The 19,268-nt window shown below is 33.2% G+C and overlaps 2 protein-coding genes across 2 annotated transcripts; one reads left to right on the top strand and one right to left on the bottom strand.

Annotated features, from left to right (window-relative positions):
* Positions 1–1,781: 1,781 nt before the first annotated feature.
* LOC149533931 (7-deoxyloganetin glucosyltransferase-like) lies at positions 1,782–3,544 on the bottom strand. Its single transcript, XM_089804489.1, has 2 exons — positions 3,049–3,544; positions 1,782–2,963 (listed from the first exon to the last, which is right to left on the bottom strand). Exons 1-2 carry the CDS (start codon positions 3,542–3,544, stop codon positions 2,035–2,037), a joined length of 1,425 nt encoding a protein of 474 aa, XP_089660615.1. The 3' UTR covers positions 1,782–2,034.
* Positions 3,545–8,762: 5,218 nt separating this feature from the next.
* On the top strand, positions 8,763–9,164 carry LOC149533930 (uncharacterized). Its single transcript, XM_089805931.1, has one exon. It carries the CDS (start codon positions 8,763–8,765, stop codon positions 9,162–9,164), a length of 402 nt encoding a protein of 133 aa, XP_089662057.1.
* Positions 9,165–19,268: the final 10,104 nt, after the last annotated feature.

Here is a 19,268-nt window from a genome sequence, read left to right as displayed (position 1 = left end):
TTGTATTATGATGATCTAAACTTGGTAAAACTATATCTAATGGGAACTATTATAAAATGAGAACTTCAACTTTTACTCTAATTGATCTTAATGAAACTTTGCTGAAGATTATAATTGTTGAATAACTATATAAATTTTAAATGCATGTTGAGATGTTATGTTTACCTTGGGATGATTTTTTTGGGAGATGTAATAGTTTGGCCAAATAGGAATATTTATTAGAGGCTTGGTAGATAGTTGTTTTTATGATGCTATTATGTGATGTTTCTAAAGTATTAGATAGTAGCCAAAAAAGATAGGGGGCTGGCCTAAAGTAACAAAAAGGCTGAAGAATTAGCTAGAGGTAACCTCCTAGTTATCTACCCTATGCCATCTTATTTGAGGTTGTTATGTGATGTTGTTTTGTCACAATTATAGTATTCCCATCCAATGTGCTATATTAATGTGTTTCTATGATGAGATCTAGTTCTTCTTTGTAAGCTCATGTGTTGTGATTTTCTCGGTACTTGTGAGATTTTGATTAATTATCAATTGGTCATTTCTAGTTGCTTGTATAGGACTAAGCTGAATATTGTGATTTGATAAGATATACATTTATGACGTTATGATAGGTTACCTATATGTATGCTGGGTAGTGGCTTGCAATGAAGGTTCGAGCCTTAAAGAGGTTGCCTAGGTAACTCATTGTAAGTTATATGAATAAGTGCTAAGATTTTCATTAATGGGGGTTAAAATGAAGTAACAAGAATTAGTGTGCTAGCTCGCCTATGCCTTGAGTGCTAGAATAGGATAGGATGGAAGTAGAGAGGATGATTGGTTGTGGCCTTCCTTTGTTAGTATTTATTATCTATAAGAAAGGATACTGATACTAAATAGAGTCACTAAGGGGTCAGAGTCCAGAGAGTCTACCTTGGGTAATGTTAGACTTGACTCACGTGATGAAACTTTCCCACATGTACATGAGGTTTCCTATGTGTTTTGTTGTCTCTAGGGTTAGATGTTACTTTTGTACTTGGCACCTTTGAGATAGATTGCTATCAAGATTCCTTGACCTAAATTCTTGTTATGAGTTTTGGATTGTTATCCATTTGGGACTTGAGATTATCTCCTTGGAAAGGTAGGAGTGGGCCATTTAGGTTCCACGAAGTAGGGTAGTAGTGTCTCTTATACCATTGAGATCTGACAGTTGGATGCTTGTGTTGGATGTACCTTGTGAAGTTGTTCTATCCTTCTTATCTTCCGATTATGGTCTATGGTCATATTTAGACATTTTGTACTTTGGTTATTTGAGATCCTAATAGATGTTGTATCTTATCATAATGTATATTCTTTTAGCATTTCATACCTTGCGACATGTGCAAACAATGTGTGTGCATTCTAGTTATGCCATGTGGCATGTGATGTACTTATATATTATCTTTAACCTTACATACCTTTAAACATGAATTTTTTTAATTGATAGTACTAGCATTTAAATTTGTTCAACTAAGTTTTACACCTGTTGAAGCATTTCCACGTTATGCCTATAAAAATAGGTCTCCCTGTCACTCTATCATGATTAATATTAAAAATAGCAACCTAAAAGAATGTTAAAAGGTAGATGCGGAGTTGAGCTATGCTCATAAAAAATAACTTCAGAATTTTTACAATAGCCATCCCTTGATGTATTCTGTAATTACTTCCGAAGATGTGCAATAACTTCTATGAATTCCTATGCGTATTTGTCTATATGCAGATTATCTATAAATTAGCCGACTACAAAACTCAGAGGATCACGCTCATATCAACGCTTCTTGAATAGATAAGACTTTTTCTCATTGAATATACCTACAAGTGTCCACAAATAAATATCGCTCACTTGGCTTTGGAGAGTCAATCAAAATCAATTGAACACAAGAGAAAAGATTCCTTAGAATTAAGATTTGAAACATCATCTTTCCTTCCATCATGCCCTATGGGCTGAACCTTTATTTCTTGGTAATGATAGACAACGCTGATGCAGATTTCATGTTCCATTGCATCAACAAATAATAGTTATTTGTCACAAACTTCCTCCTCCATCGCCTTCACAAAGCTTTGAAAATTTACATATGACGATCCCGTTTCGCCCTTCACTGCATCTCTTGCTTCCTCGCTCAACTTCATCACCCTCCTCTTCATCTTATCATCTTCAACTATAATTCCCACCGCTTTCTCGACTTCTCCATTTCTTACAATTCCATCGCTATCTACAATAAGTGCCAGCCCAATCTTCCACACGTCTACCACATAAACACAGTTCAAAAACTGATCTGCGAAGTAAGGCCAGCAGAGCATCGGTACTCCATTGGCGATGCTCTCAACTATGGAATTCCATCCACAGTGAGTTATGAAACAAGAAATACACGGATGAGAAAGAACCTTCGTCTGTGGGCACCATGACACAAAACATGCACGATCTCTGGTGGCTTCCACGAATCCTGGAGGAAGTATCGCGCTTGACCCGTCCACCAGATCGCTTCTCAGAACCCACAGAAACGGTTTCTGAGTGGCCTCCAAACCCAGTGCAAATTCTTCCAACTGTCTCTGGTTCACTATTGCAAGGCTCCCAAAAGACACGTACACCACACTCTGCGGAGACTTCTTGTCCAGCCACTCCAAACATTCTGCCTCCTCCGTCCAGAAGTTTGCCGTGATTTCTGAATGGTCCTTCCCGTTGAGACGGGGAAAAGAAATAGAGGGACCGATTGAACATACCGAAGCTCCTTGGGCAACTAGGCTATCGATTATAGGGCCTTCAAGATAATAGAAAGAATTGAACAGTACCCATTTTAGCTCCCTCACTCTTTCCATGTAACGCTCAATGAAGCGGAAGATAAACTCTTGCTGGGATTCACTGAATCCAACCGCCCAAGGAAGATGCGCAGAGAAGAGTGGCGGCATGGAGGGAAGGTATTTCACCATCGTAAAGTCCTTGGGGACTCCTGTAAAGCAGTCAAAAGAAAAAATGCTCCATTGTTAGAGAATTCCATTGCCATCTGTGAAATTGGTAGGAATTGTGTGGCTTACCGTTTGAAGGGAGAAGAGAGGAGGAGACGAGATTGGGCGAATTATAGAGAAGGGCATATGTTGCAGTGAGCGAGGTCCAGAGAGCAGCCATTGGAATTCCGTGGCGCTTGGCTGCGTCTAAAGCGGTGGAAGCCATGCAGTCCGTTATCAAACAGATGTTCTCCTGAGGGTGCTGCTCTTTCATCTCCCCGACAAGTTTGTCGATGAAGGAGACGATGATGTTTTCTGTCACATGACACAACTTGGCAACGTCTGTGCGAGTGTCGGTGGGAGGAAGGCCGTCTGAGACGACTCTCCAGCGAATATCCCCATGAGAAGAATCTCTGACGATGGATTTGCTGGCCCGTGCAATACGACAGTAGTTGTATTCGGTGTTGACGAAACTGATAAGAAATCCTTGATCAACGAGATTATTGGCCAGCCGCATCATGGGATTGATATGGCCTTGGGCGGGGAAGGGAACCAGAACAGCGTGAGCTCTCCTATGTTCGCCCATGATTTCTCTTTCCAGTCAAATTTAGCTACTTCTCCACAGAACAAATTTCAATTTCTCGCTCGTCCTTGTTGCAATAAATTAATGATGACTTCAGAAGGCAGGAACACTACCCTCAGCTTCGGACCAACCAATCAAATCATTATCGGCCACGCCACGCCACCTGCTCTTTGAAAAACTGCAGCTCGCTCTGATTATTGTATGTATCTGCTTATAAATTAAATGATCAAACGTGGCACAACTGGGCTTTCAACTCTGATTTTTGTACGTATCTGCTTATAAATTAAATGATCAAACGTGGCACAACTGGGCTTTCAATGGATTAGTGATGAACACTAGTGTACCATGGATTATATTGAATTATTAAATGTAGTCGAGGGATAGAGTGTCCCGCACGTTGAGAAATCTGGTCCGAGCTATGCCTAAATGAAAAGTTACTCCAGTCAATATTTGTAGCTTTTCATTTAAAAGTCGATGAATGCCAAGGGACGTCTATTAGTTCCACATTTAGTTTGTCTTTACATGTTAACTATACTTTATTGAGCAACTAGCATGATAAATATTGTCATTATTTAAAGTGCTTATATGAAAATTAAAAATATTAAAAATAGAGTTTGGTTTTATCACAATTATATTTACAATAAATCACAGTTACATGCTAATGATTTGATGAATGTTGAAAGGCTTATAATTATTGATACTATTCAATTTTTTCTAATGGATTTCTATACTAGCATTGATGCTCAAATTTGAGTGTTGCAAGTTTGTGGATAGGTGTAAAGGTGAAAATGAGGCTTTGATACAAGAGGTTAGAACTATGACAATGATAGGAATCTAGAACTCACACAATCACTTCACTAGATGATTATTTAAGTGTATTTAAATAAATTTATATAGTTTACTTATCTTATTGATAAAAATACAATTTTGTATATTTTTTGTTTTCTTCTGTCCATTGTTGGCAACCATGGTTTTTTGTTTTAGTGTTTTCTCAATGGTGCTAGTGTTGAGGTGTTTTGGGGGATGATTTTGTTCTCTTATTCCTTGTGCAGAAAGGGTTCTTTGGTATTTTTGAGCCCCTCTTATGCTTTGTTGGCTCTTATGCTTTGTTGGGTCTAGAGGATCCTTGGACTCTTCATTTTTGTTCGATTCCAAAGACATTACAATTTTTTTGGGGGTTTTCTTCTAATAATGTTGTTAGGGATGTGTCACTAATCTTTGGTGCTTGTGGCCTTGATCATGGGGAGTGGGTTACTTCCTCATGTGGGCTGTTTTTGTTTTATGGTCATGGCTATTGGATTTTTGATTTGAGAGGAGGTGCCCTTCTATGGCATTTATGCTATTTCTAGCCCCTCTAATTTTAGTTCTTGGCCTTCCCTAGAGGTCTTCTTCCATTCCCTTCATTGTTGTCTATTAATTCCATGTTGGCTTGGGGGAATGTTCAAGAGTTTTCTTATTTTTATGCCTAGGTGGGTTCTGATTTGCTCTTTGTTCCATTCTATTCATCATGGTTGTTGTGCCTTTTGGTATGAAATTTTCCATGTGGTGCTCGATGTTGAGGGGGGTCAGTTGTCTTTCTCTCAAGAGTCTTTTTGGGTTTTGGGGCTTTAGCCTTTGGTGGTTTCTTGCTTCTCTTGAAAATGTTTGATCCCTCTTGGGGAATACTCTGGTGGTGCCCTGAAGACATTTATTTTCTTCTTTGTTATCCTTGTGAGCCACTTTCCTTTTGTGGTGGAGCTCTGCACTCTCACAGTTGGGAGACATCCTATTTTTATGACTACTCCTTGGTTGTTGAGTCTCTGGAGGAGTGCTAGTTGTTGATCTTTAGTGGCTTGGTTGTTGAGTGAATGTTGGGCAACAAAGTTTGGTGGAGGTGGAGAAAATACTCTCTATTTTGAGGCCATAGAGTTATTTTGGTTTTGTCTCTATATGTTGTTCTATTTAGAGTTTTTCTCCTTTATATTAAATGGAAAATTATTTTTTATTTATGGGTATTATTATTTCTAGTTTCTTTGTTGTGGTAGTGAGTCATGCTATCAATTTTAAAGGGTACTTTCTAGTTAGTAGCTATTTTGATTGAGAAGTCATCATGGTTTTGGTAGGCTTCATAGGTCTGGAATCCTTAAGAAAATTCTTTTATTGTTGGGGGTCCTTTTGAAAACCCTACAATATTTTGGGTTCCTTTGAAACCCCTAGGGCTTAGCTTTGGAAGCTTTTTTCCTTAGCTAAGTTTTTTTTTGTTGTTCTTTTGTGAGGAGTTTGCTATTGTACTAGGTTTCAGGGGCCTGACAATCCTTTCCTTTTTAATCAAAAACATTATTTATCGTTGACTAATTGCAAAACTTGAAAAATATATCAAATGGAATGGTTTTTTTAATAATATATTTTTAAATCTCCCTTTTATATATTTATCTACGAAAATATCAAAATAATATTTAATATATCTTATATAGGAAGAAAAAGACAAGAAGAATCAAGTTTCCCAACTTACTCATGCCCATTTAATACAACCCATATGTAATAAATAAAAATAACCCTTTGTATTTCAAGAGAAGCTAAAAGAATTAATGTAACACATTAGAGTTTTATATTAAAAAAGAATTCTAGAGAATTTTTTTTTTTTTTTGTAGATGAATGGAGATATAAAGAAAGAACAAAGAATGATACTACCTGAGGATTCATATCTAAGTTCCACCCATATTTTCTATTTCTTTCACAAATTATGGTAATTTTTACTAAAATAATTTTATTCTCTCATTGTAAAATGCATATTATGCTCTTGAGAAATTAGTGGTTAGCTGTTACTTGAAAGATAGGTATGATGTCAAAAAGTTAAATTTTTGTGTGATTTTATGCCTCTATATCTAAGTTTTCTTTTTCTTGTTTCATTACATTTAAGATCATAATGATTTTTTTAAAATTTTAAATAGAAAGACACTTAAAATAAGTTTTCCCTTCCCCCATTGAGAGCTAGAATATTGAGATTGATTTTACCTATACTGGACACTCTATTACCATTATCCTAAATTAGATTTGATTTTACTAATTTATGTTGATTGGAAAATTTCTATAAATTTTTATTTATGTGAGAGCTATTCCTTCAATTAATATACCGAATATCTCTTATGGAATCTTCTAAGGATGATTGCATCTCAAGAAAGTAGTGCACTTACTTTTTCTTTTTATGCTGATTGGAAAATTTCTATAAATTTTTATTTATGTGAGAGCTATTCCTTCAATTAATATACTGAATATCTCTTATGGAATCTTCTAAGGATGATTGCATCTCAAGAAAGTAGTGCACTTACTTTTTCTTTTTAAACGCTTCTATCATTCTTGTTAAAATTAATCTCTATGTTTATCCTTTGTGGTAAAATATTAATATTTTTTGGTGTAAAGATTTGTTGAAAGATTCATGTTATCTTTTCATGTGATAGACATTCCATTATTATCATATAAAGTCTTGTTCAATTTTATTGATTAATCAACATTGTAATATTATTATAAATTATTATTTATGTAATAATTTAACCACATATCTTTTAGGCTTTCTTGAAAATATCATGTTAAAAAATCATAATACTCACATTTTTTCCTTCTTTGAAATGTTTTGAACTTTTCTCGTTAAAATTAATGTTAAGATTAATGTCTTTCAAGAGCAATTGTTTTTCTGTAGTGACATTAATTTTGATTTCATATATCTTTGAACATGAGACTAATTTCTACTTTGATTTGTTTGATGGTATTCTACCTATTGATAGTCTTCTACATTATAGCTATAAAAATAGATTTCCTTGCCTCTCTATCATAAGTAATATAAAAAACAATAGATGTGATACCAGTGGAGTCTTTTCTAATGCTTAAAAGAAATAAGATTGAAACAAATGTGCTTCAAATGCATTTGTGAGCCTATTTGTCTTAACTCACAAATGGCTACATTGCAAAAGTAATGGGATGACACCCGACTATCCCATATTATAATTTATAAAATTTGATAACTTATTCCACTTTGACTTCTATGTGAATTCTCAATGTAATTTATTTAACAGATGTTAGATGTTAAGGTTCTAGAATATATTTATGCTTGTTTTTATCCATGTTTCAAAATTTTCCTATGTAAAGAAAAGAAAACACTTCCACCCATTTTTGAGGAAACCTATATTAGAATATAAATAGACATCACTTTAAATTTATTTAACTTTTACAATTAATTTTACATTTATTATAACTCATTCATCTATATCATTTATTTTATAGGAATTTAGAAATATTATTTTTTCTTGTTTTCATTGTTTGTCAAAAAATATCTTGAATTTTTGAAAAGAAAAATGAGAAAACTACTAGTATAGATATAAAAAGTCAAATTGGAAAAGGAAATAAAAATAAGATAACTGTTGATGTTCTTTTCAGAATGTATGATATTTGAGACAAACTAAATATAAGAGGGAAACATAACTTTCAATTAGGCCTAGAATTTGATATTCATATTGGTCATTTTACCACATTTGTATTGTATATGACAAGCTAAGAATTTGTTAGACCTTGTTAGTTAATAGACTAAATTTTTAGAAAAAATGTCAATATGACATTTTAATTTATTACTAAATCGTACATATTTATTATAGGCAACTCAAGGTTTTACTTAATTTTATAATATGTATAATAATATATGTATTTGTTAGCACACATATGGACCCAGATTTTAAACATTCAGTTTCAAGTTTTGAACCTATTTGAACTACTTCGAACTTGGTTCAAAGTGGTTCAAATGATCCATCCTACAAGTTCAACACAAGAAAAGTTCAGACAAATGATTCAATATGTAGATTCTTTGACTCAGAAAGTTTATAATCCTTGATCAGACTAAAATTTGAATTCATTCTCGGTTCATAATTCAGATTCAGTGGTTTATTCTAAGAAGTTCATATATTCAATTTAGTGGCTTGGGTTTGGTGATTAATTTCCAGTTCAGAGATGCAGTTTGTCAATTCACGAATTCAAAGGTTTAGTTCAAAAAGTTCAAGGGTGGAAATGCTGGAGTAAAGTTCAGATTTGATATTTTGAAGTTTGAAATGGGAACATGAGTTCAAGCCTCATGTGAAGATATACAAATAATCACTACTTGTGGATGACAAAGGTTACTTTTAGATGCAAGGACATTTAAGTTTGATGACACACATGTACAGTCAGAATGTTTGGGGTTTAAACTCAGAAAATCCTGATGAATGGAAAGAAGGAGCATACATCCCATGATCCCAGTGGCATAATTGATCATCACCAGGACAGTAAACACTTACATGGATTTGGAAATGATCCTGAGAAAATGATCAAAGACATCAAGTGTGCACTAGATGATGGTGAAGGATGTCGGGTTTTCGGTGTTCTGGATGTTCAGAGGGTTGCTGGAAACTTCCACATTTCAGTGCATGGCTTGAATATTATTATTGCTCAGCAAATGTTAGGGGATGCAACACATGTTAATGTTAGTCACATTGTTCATGATCTTTCATTCAGGCCAAAATACCCTAGAATACACAATCCACTGGATGGAACTATTCGCATACTTCGAGATACCAGTGGAACTTTTAAATATTATGTGAAGGTTCTACCTATTGAATACTAGTATGTACCTTAGGAAGTTTTACCAACAACTCAATTTTCTGTGACAGAATACTTTGTCCCATTAAAGAAGTATGAAAGGAATGCTGGACCAGCGGATATATCCTCTAATTGAAGCTACAACGTATCGCCAAAAACATCAAGATGAGGTCTGTACTGGATGGGAAAGCTAAGGCCGAAAGGAGCGACACATGAGTCCATCGGCATTTAAAAAGAGCCATCCCTGATAATACATTCTGAAATATAATAAGTAGCACCGATAACGCATGGAAAGCGAAAGCTTGGAGTTTGATGAAAACGAGCCACAGGTCACCAGCGAGGCCAAATTCTACATTGATAAATATGCTCTTTACACGAGCATAAAAGAACACTTCACGTGCTCTCTAGCATACAATAGTCTCTCCATGAGAACTGTGGACTGTCTGTCATGAATTTTGATGATGGAAGGCAACTCCATCGAAATAAGAAAGCTTTGGTTTGTTTTATGGTAGCGAGGAGACGAAGACTCTCTTGTATCTTACAACAGCACATTCGGAAGGTTCTATTTGCGTGAATTACATTTATTGGAATTACATCGTGCAGACTGTTCAAATCCAATTAGTAATAGATTGATCTCGACCTGCAATGAATGTGTGGAGCACTCAAGAGGATGCTACTTACGCAAGTGCTCCTAGATTTCAATCCATGTTAGCTGTTGAGATAATGTTTTGATTTGTAAAATATAGTTTCCTTATACAATATGCGTCTTCAGCCTTAACATGCGAAGGGCCGGGAGGATGCTCATAGAATGTTGGCAAAATATCTGCAGTTCATCACCAAACCCGAGCCATGAAATGCCCGTGGTAGATATCTTATAAAGAGAGAGACACCTGAAAAGCATGCTAGGCTGCGAACCCACTCAAATGATACAATCAAATTGAAGTATGGATTCGGTTGGGATAATGCACAAATAGGAAGACAAATCTGAAGTCATGGTTTGTGGAATCCTGTGACATGCTCATCAATCAAAATTATGAGATGCAAACCCATATATTGGAGCAAGTAAATGAAACTCTTAAGGCGGTGAAGCAATCCAAAATTCTCCGCAAAATTTTATCTCGGATCCATTATATTGCTAAGACAGATGGACTTTTAATATATGCCAAGGTGTCAAGAAATGCTAGGTGGTCACAAATTTTAAAACATCCTAGCAACTAAACTATAAAGGGCGAAAATTAATCGTTTTATGATATCCTTATCCCAAGCACATAATGTTTAAAGATTATTAAAAGTCAAGACATTATTTATTTGGCAAGAGATAAAAGGTAAAGGAAGATCAACCACCATTCAAGAATCAGTTATTTGAATGAACAGATGTCATCGGAAAAAGGAAGGTTATAAGGATTGAAAAAAGATTTCCAAAAATTTATAAAAGGAGGAAGACAAAACATAAGAAGGGTTCAATCTTTTTTCTTCAAGATTGCAGATTGTGGGCTTCAGCAAGAGAAGAGGTTTTCAGAATTATCAAATTTTCTTGTGAAGGTTATAGGAAGTAGAGTGAGGGTTTTCTTTTCTTTTTTCTGCATTGCGTGTTAGAAAATAAGAGAGTTGTGATTTGTTTATGTAATAAAAAGAAGGAGCTTCAACTTTCTGTAATAGTGATTGCAATTGCAAATGCGTGATAAGGTCTTTGTATCTTTTATGGTTTAGGGAAGAGAGACTCGAGAGTTGATTGTATATCAAAACCTAGAGTTCGAGTGATCCTCTTTTTACTAATTGTGATCTTTGTGTCACTTTAGTTTTCTCTAAAATATGCTTTTACTGTCACTGTTCTTTGTATACATTTTGATTACAGGACATCTTCATAGCTTTGTTTCTGCACTTTCTCAAGAAGATGGAAAATGTCTTTTTTGATTTCGTCCTTTGTAACATGTCAGGGTGAATGGACTTTGTGTCATTTGCCATTTATTTTCTTGTTGCTGTTTAGTTTTTCCACGTCTACTTTGAGTTTACAAGTAGATGTTTGAATTCCTTTTGTGCTTTTTGGTTAAAAGCATCCATAATTAATTCATTGTATATCTTATACATTGAGCTGTACCCGATAAAATTTAGGGAAAGGTTATCAATCCAATGATAACCTATCCAACTATTAGTGCTGATTAGTCTTCTCACTTGGGCATTCAGTGTTATATTTGCACACATTTTATTGGAGGACAATCTGTTCACTAATAGTATCATAAATCTATCTTATTTTATATTATACATGTCTCTATAAAGAAATTATTTCTATGTTTCTATTTGATTATTATACATTTATAATAATTTAGAATCTTATTAAAATATAATAGAATAAATTTTAAAAACCTAGTTTTAGTTATCTCCAATATTAGTATGCAATAGATTTTTTTTTATATTATTTGTTATATATTAAATATCAATTTGAAGGTCTGAATTTAGAAACTTGTTTATTTTATTTGAAACTTTTTAAATATTACTAATTTAAAATAATCAGCTGATAAAGATGATTATTTGTTATTAATTTATATTTATTATTTTCTAATATATAAAATATTTAAATTTAAAAATATTTATTAAACTATTTTTAAACTAGAAAAATTGATAACAATATTTTTTTCGTAAAATGAAAGATATTGGAATAAATTACCCATAATAAAAAAGCTCATATGACAAATAGAGGTGACCGTAAAATTCTCGATAATGAGAGGAATCAAAATAACAACCCTAAAGATTGCTCTAAAATAGAATTAGACGAATGAGGTCACCTATGCTCATAGAAAATGCGAACTTCACACCTTTTTACTTTAGACATTTTTTGATGGGCGTTGTAAAATATATTATATTTCGTAACTATTTCTGAATACGTATAATAGCTTTTCCTTCAATATAAATTGTATACATATTTGTCTATATCCACATTATCTATAATCACTGTATATTAGCTCACTGCACAGCTCAGAGAACAGAGAATATCGCTCCACATATTCCATGATTCTTGAATCAATAAAACTGCCTCCCATTAAATATAGCTATAAGTGTTAAAAAAAGATAATCGTGGCTCACTTGGCTACGAAGAGCCATTTAAAACCAATTTAATACAAAATAAATTCCTCAGTGTTGAGGTTTCAAACATCATCATTCCTTGAGCCATACCCATTGGGCTAAACTTTATTTCAAAAGTACTTTCTACATCAATTTAAAAAGGGAAAAGAATTGGGGCAGTGGAAAAGAAGAAAATTGATGTATAATTTTAACCAATTACCCAAAGTGATATGAGATTATTCCATATCAAAGATTTTACACCGTGCTAAGTTTTAAACAATGTTATAGAGATCCGATGATTCAATAATTGAACAAACAATAGTTATTTGTCACAAACTTCCTCCTCCATCGCTTTCACAAAGCTTTGAAAATTTATATATGACGATCCTATTTCGTCCTTCACTGCATCTCTCGCTTCCTCGCTCAACTCCATCGCCCTCCTCTCCATCTTATCATCTTCAACTACCATTCCTACCGCCTCCTCGACTTCCCCATTTCCTACAACTCCGTCGCTATCTACAGTAAATGAAAGCCCAATCTTCCACACGTCTACCACATACACATAGTTCAAAAACTGATCTACAAATTAAGGCCAGCAAGAAAAACTGATCTACAAGGTAAGGCCGGCAAACCATTAACTCCATTGGCTATGCTCTCCACTATGGAATTCCTTCATCTTCCATATCAGTTTGTTAAAGGAGACCCTGATGTTTTTTGTCACATGAAACAACTTGGCAATGCATGTGCGAGTGGGTGGTGTAGAAAAATGAAATATGAAACAATATATCACAACAAAGAAGAACAGAATTAAATTTGTGTGAGCAATTACATTGCTTTTATTTATAGAAGGGCATTTACAACTTCTAGAATCTTAAGTGATAAGACTGAATTAAATTTCATGGTTACTAACTCTACACATGGACGGTTGCATGAGGTGATGGAGATGTAGTCCATCAAATTATTAGGAAATGTGTGGAATTAGTTTGTAACTAATAGCTATTTTCGTGGAGTCAAGAACTACTACTGCAATCCAACTGCAGATGTGGAGATGTAGAATTTCTTAGAATAATCTAGACAATCTTAGCATTCCTAACACCCCCCCTTAAGATTGGCTAGAAGAATACAAAAGACGAGGAGAATATTATATTACTATTCCCCCTTGATGTTCACCTTAATCATGCCCAACCTATTCCATAACTTAAAAAATGTAGCCTCAAGCATACTCTTAGTGTATATATTAGCTGTTTGATTGTCACAATACAAAGTAGTAGGCAAACTTTGTGCAAAGCTAAGCTCAAATAAAAGATGTTGACTCCAGACTGCCTCTATTTCTGCTTCCTTTGCTGCTCTATATTCTCCTTTACATGAAGATAGTGATGAAATTGCTTGTTTTTTGCTGCTCTGTGTAATTGAACTTGATCCATGTTGAAAAGCATAGCCTCTAGTTGACTTTCTATCATCAATATTGCCACCCCATTTTGTATCTATAAAGTCAATCAAAGAAATTGAGGACTCATAACTATAATGTATGCCATAGTAAATGGTTCCCTGAATATATCTCAAAATCCTTTTTGTAGCCACACAATGACTTTCTTTGGGTTCTTGCATAAATTTAAGATACCATATTCACTACTAAATAAATATATGGTCTAGAATGAGTTAGCTAAACCAAGCTACCAACAAGTTGTCTATATAATGTAATAATTTCTTTCTTGGAGGTACATTCCTTAGTAAGCTTAACTCCAGATTCAAATATTTTCTTTCCTCTAGATTTTTTCGTATGAGTTTGGGTCATTTACTTCTAATGCTTAGCCATGAGAGCACAACCACTCCTTCCTTGGATCTATATGCCTTGTCTGATGATTTCTTCAATACTCCTTATCTTTTTTCTAGCTATAAAAATACCATCTTTATGATCACTAGCACGTAGCACACATTCTTCACAAACTTCTTCAAATGGTAATTTTTTTTTTAATCCTCTAACCATGTCCATTCTAACCATATCTTGTAATTTTCTCTAATTTATATTTCCAAGTTTGGCATGCCAAAGTTTTGAGATATAATCAATATAAGCATGAGAGTGTTTAAATTTAGAAACAATCAACAAATCTCTCATATTTAAATATACTCTCTTCATGATCAACTCTACCAATGGCAATTATATTGCTTGGGTCATTTTTATCTCTAATAATAACTTAATCAGAAGTAACAACAACCTCATATCCATCTTGAACTATTTTGTATATTAAAATTAGATTCACCCCTAATCCTTCAACCAACAAAACATTTTTCAAAGACCCATTTGTTACATCAACAGTTCTTGTCCCTAGAACTAGAAGTTTCATTTTTTTCCAATAGTAATTTCTTGGTTTGAATTATTTCCTTCATGAAAATCAATAAGAAAAGATCTATCTCCAATCATGTGAAATGATGGCCCTGAATCTAAAATCTACTCTTTAGTAGAATCTGAAACAAAATAACCCCCATAACATTACATTTAATTTTAGGTATAGCAATTATCTCCTTGTTCTCTCTCTCGCTCTCTCTCTCTCTCTCTCTCTCTCTCTCTCTCTCTCTCTCTCTCTCTCTCTCTCTCTCTCTCTCGATGGCTACAAAGCCATGTCTATCATTCTTTTTGTCCTTAAAATTTTATTGCTTGGGCTTGAACTGTTGTCTTTCATTTTCCTTCATTTTCAAACAAAATTTCTCCATGTGAATTCACCTCCACAATACCTAAAAATAATGGGTTCTCTTCTATCTTTTTCTTCTACATAATCATTACTAGAAAAATGGTTAGAACCTTCATTATTTTGAAATTTATTATATCCTTTCCAATTCTTCTTTCCATGATTTCTAAAGACTTTACTTCTAGCTACATCTACATGATTTTTCTTAAATATTGTTCTCTAATACATTGATCTTTTTCATCTAAAAAAAACTTGCAAAATTGATTAAATGTTTGTTGTGGAGCATTAGGATTAAGTTGAATAACCCTTTGCATTGTTCCTTAAATACCTTGTATTGCTAAGGGAGATTACTTTCAACCATTGCAATCAACTAAAAATCCTTTTTCGTATAGTCAATACCTATTTTATTCAATTGAGCAGTTAAGAAAATAACTTCATTAAAATAATCTATCATTTTTCCAAAACAAGATGGATCTAAGTTCATCAATATTTATTCTATACTGAATATACTATCAATATATGCATATTTATGATATTTTTCTAAATTCTTGCACAGCTCTATAGGATCATCAACATCAACCTTCTATTCCAGAACTCTTTTTCTCTATTAGTTTTGGGTTCTTTAATCTCCCTACTCACAATCCTCAATAAAGCATTTTCCCTTAAAATATTCTTGGCCGCAATCTTCCAATCCTCAAAACCACTTCCATCAAATATAGGCAACACCTCATTTGTAGAGGTCATGTTAGCCACAATTTATTTTCAAACAAATATTACTCTAACAATAAAGAAACCCTTGTAAACAAATAACTCTAGCAATATATCTGTATCTGAACCTTAGCTTAGATACCATGTAGAAAAATGAAATATAAAACAATATATCACAACATAAGAGAAAAAAAAATTGAATTGAATTTGTGTGAAAAATTATATTGCCTCTATTTATGGGGGCATTTACAACTTCAAGAATCTTAAGTGATATGATTGAATGAAATTCTATCCTAAATAACTCTACACATGGATGGTTGCATGAGATGATGGAGATGTATCCCACAAAATGATTGGGAAATGTGTGAAATTAGTTTGTAAGTAATAGATATTTTTGTGGAGTCAACAATTACTATTGCAATCCAACTGTAGATGTTGACATCTAGAATTTCCTAGAACAATCAAGACAATCTTAGCATTCCTAACATGCGGGAGGAAGGCCGCCTGAGATGACTATCTAGCAAATATCACTATGAGAAAAATCTATGTCGATGAATTTGTTGGCCCGTGCAATATGAGAGTAGTTGTGTTCTGTGTTGATAAAATTGATTTAAAAATCCTTGATCAATCAACTGCATCATGGGATTGATATGACCTTGGGCGTGGAAGGGAAGTAGAACAATGCAAGGTCTCCTATGTTTTCCCATTATTTCTAGTCAAATTTAGTTGCTTCTCCATAGAAAAAATTTCAATCACTCAATCATCCTTGTTGCAATAAGTTAAAATGGTACCTTCAAAAGATAGGACCATTATTTTTGGCTTTCAATAGACCAAACAAATCATTACCTATTCTTCTAAAAGTTGCAACTCAATCTTATCCACAATGAAAGTAATTTTTTTTTAATGTATCTACTTATAAATTAATTGATCAAGCATGCCACAATTGGTTGTTCAACTATATCAAAAGGTACTCTCAGCAATGGATTAGTCGTGAACAATGTATCTTGGATTATATTGAATTATTAAATGTAATTGAGGGGAAAAGTCTCTTGCATGTTGAGGAATCTAGTCAGAGACATGCCTAAATGAAAAGCTTCTCCAACCATTTTTTAAGCATTTAATTTAAAAATCCTTGAATGCTAAGGACTATCTCTTAGTTGAAGTTTTAGTTTGTTGGAGTTCTAGTTTAGAAGATATCTAAACAAGATCTCTATATTAACTCTAGATTATAAAGAAATATATATAAATACGAGGATAGAGAAATAATGATATTTTCATAATTGAGAATTTCTATTAAAGATTAATGCAACCAACACTCATGGGTGATGAGATAGATGAGAAAACACTGGCGTAGATGTCATGAAGTGATGCTTATTTTTTTATTATAAATTTTTGTATTCAAATTTATTTATTAGTCGGCTCTTAACAAATTTTACAAAAAAATAAAAAAATACAATTTTCTTTTTTCATGAAGTTCTAGAATCTTGTTGTTCTAAAATCGACAAGCACGGCTACATTTCTGAAGCAATTGAAGCTTTTCCTCATCTTGGACAAATTAAGCCATGTGCAAAGAAACACTGTACTTCTAAGCTCACTTTATTTTCCTCCACCTTATCCATTGTGTTCAACTTTGTATATCTCTTTTCATATGGAATCTTTCCATTTATTTTACAAGGCTCCATTTTATGAAACTGCTTCCACTTCTATCACTTTATAGAAGATGTTTCCACATAAATCAAGAAAGGATTATTGTTTAAATAAATTTAATTGGTTGAACATAATTTCCTATCAAAGTTATATTGGGAAAATTTTTAAAATATAAATATATAAATTACCACATTAATAAACTATTATTATGATGATTTTATATGTTATAATCGTATTGAAAAATAAGTTTTATATATGTGTGTGTGTGTGTATACATACATATATATATGTACATATATAAACATACACATATATATGTGTGTGTGTGTATATACATGTATCTATATATATATATATATATACATATATATATACATGTATATATGTATGTATATACATGTATATATGTATATACATGTATATATGTATATATATGTATGTGTGTGTGTGTGTGTGTGTGTGTGTGTGTGTGTGTGTACATACATACATATAGGTTTGTGACCGCCTCCCCAAATGCCATCTCCCTAATGGCAGCTATAAGCCTTCTAGTGGGCCTTTAAGGCACTACATGACAGTCTCTACTACCACAAAAGTACTGTAGAAGTAGGTATTACCATGGGCAGTATCGTGTTGTTGTGTCAGTAGACTTGTCATGGTAATGTGAGCTAGATAAGCCACGGGCCCACCCCATTAGGGAATTATTATTTAAAACAAAAATTTAGTATAATTATTTTCATATACATTAAATTTTATAATTTTGATAATATAAAATTATTTATATTAATTTTATTTTAAAAATGGTTATTGAATTATTATTTTAATATGATTGCTCTTTTTTAATTCTAAATATTTACTTATAGTTTATTTTATATGTTTTTTTTAAAAAGGGGAACTTTTTGCTAAAGCATCAAATTACTATATCATTATTTTTTTCTTAAGTAAACAAAGAGGATTGTTATTGAGAAGTAAATAAAAGAGTAGTTTTACTAGAAATGGGTTTTTTTAAACTACGAAAACAAAGATTGTATTATGATGATCTAAACTTGGGTAAAACTATATCTAATGGGAACTATTATAAAATGAGAACTTCAAGTTTTACTCAAATCGATCTTTATGAAACTTTGTTGAAGATTAAAATGGTTGAATAACTATATAAATTTTAAATGCATGTCGAGATGTTATGTTTATCTTGGGATGGTTTTTTTGGGAGATGTAATAGTTTGCCCAAATAGGAGGGTTATTAGAGGCTTGGGAAATAGTTTTTTTTATGATGCTATTATGCGATTTTTTTGAAGTATTAGATAGCAACCAAAAAAGAATGGGGCCTGGCCCCAAGTAACAAAAAGGTTGAAGAATTAGCTAGAGGTAACCTCCTAGTTATCTACCCTATGCCATCTTATTTGAGGTTGTTATGTGATGTTGTTTTGTCACAATTATATTATTCCCAACCAATGTGTTATATTCACATATTTCTATGATGAGATCTAGTTCTTCTTTGCAAGCTCATGTGTTGTAATTTTCTCGATGTAACTTGTGAGATTTTGAGTAGTTATCGATTGGTGATTTCTAGTTACATGTATAGGATTGAGGTGAATATTGTGATTTTATAAGATATATTTTTGTGACCTTAGGATAGGTTACCTATATGTATGTTGGGTAGTGGCTTGCAATGGAGGTTGGAGCCTTAAAAAAGTTGCCTAGGTAACCCATTATAAGTTGTATGAATAAGTGCTAACATTTTCGTTATTGGGGTTAAAATGAACTAACAAGAATCAATGTGCTAGCTCACATAAGCCTTGAGTGCTAGAATAGGCTAGGATGGAAGTAGAGAGTATGATTGGTTGTGACCTTGCCTTGTTAGTATTTATTGTCTATAAGAAAGGATATTGATACTACATAGAGTCACTAAGGGGTCAAAGTCCAGAGAGTCTACCTTGGGTAACCTTAGAGTTTACTCACATGATGACACTTTCTCACATGTATATGAGGTTTCCTATGTGTCTTGTTGCCTCTGGGGTTAAATGTTA

The sequence above is a fragment of the Cupressus sempervirens genome, chromosome 10, assembly GCF_028749045.1.
Source record: "Cupressus sempervirens isolate cs-2001-9-10 chromosome 10, ASM2874904v1, whole genome shotgun sequence".
Taxonomy (NCBI): domain Eukaryota; kingdom Viridiplantae; phylum Streptophyta; class Pinopsida; order Cupressales; family Cupressaceae; genus Cupressus; species Cupressus sempervirens.
Note: the sequence above shows the minus strand (reverse complement) of the source record. Positions and strands in the feature narration are given on the sequence as shown.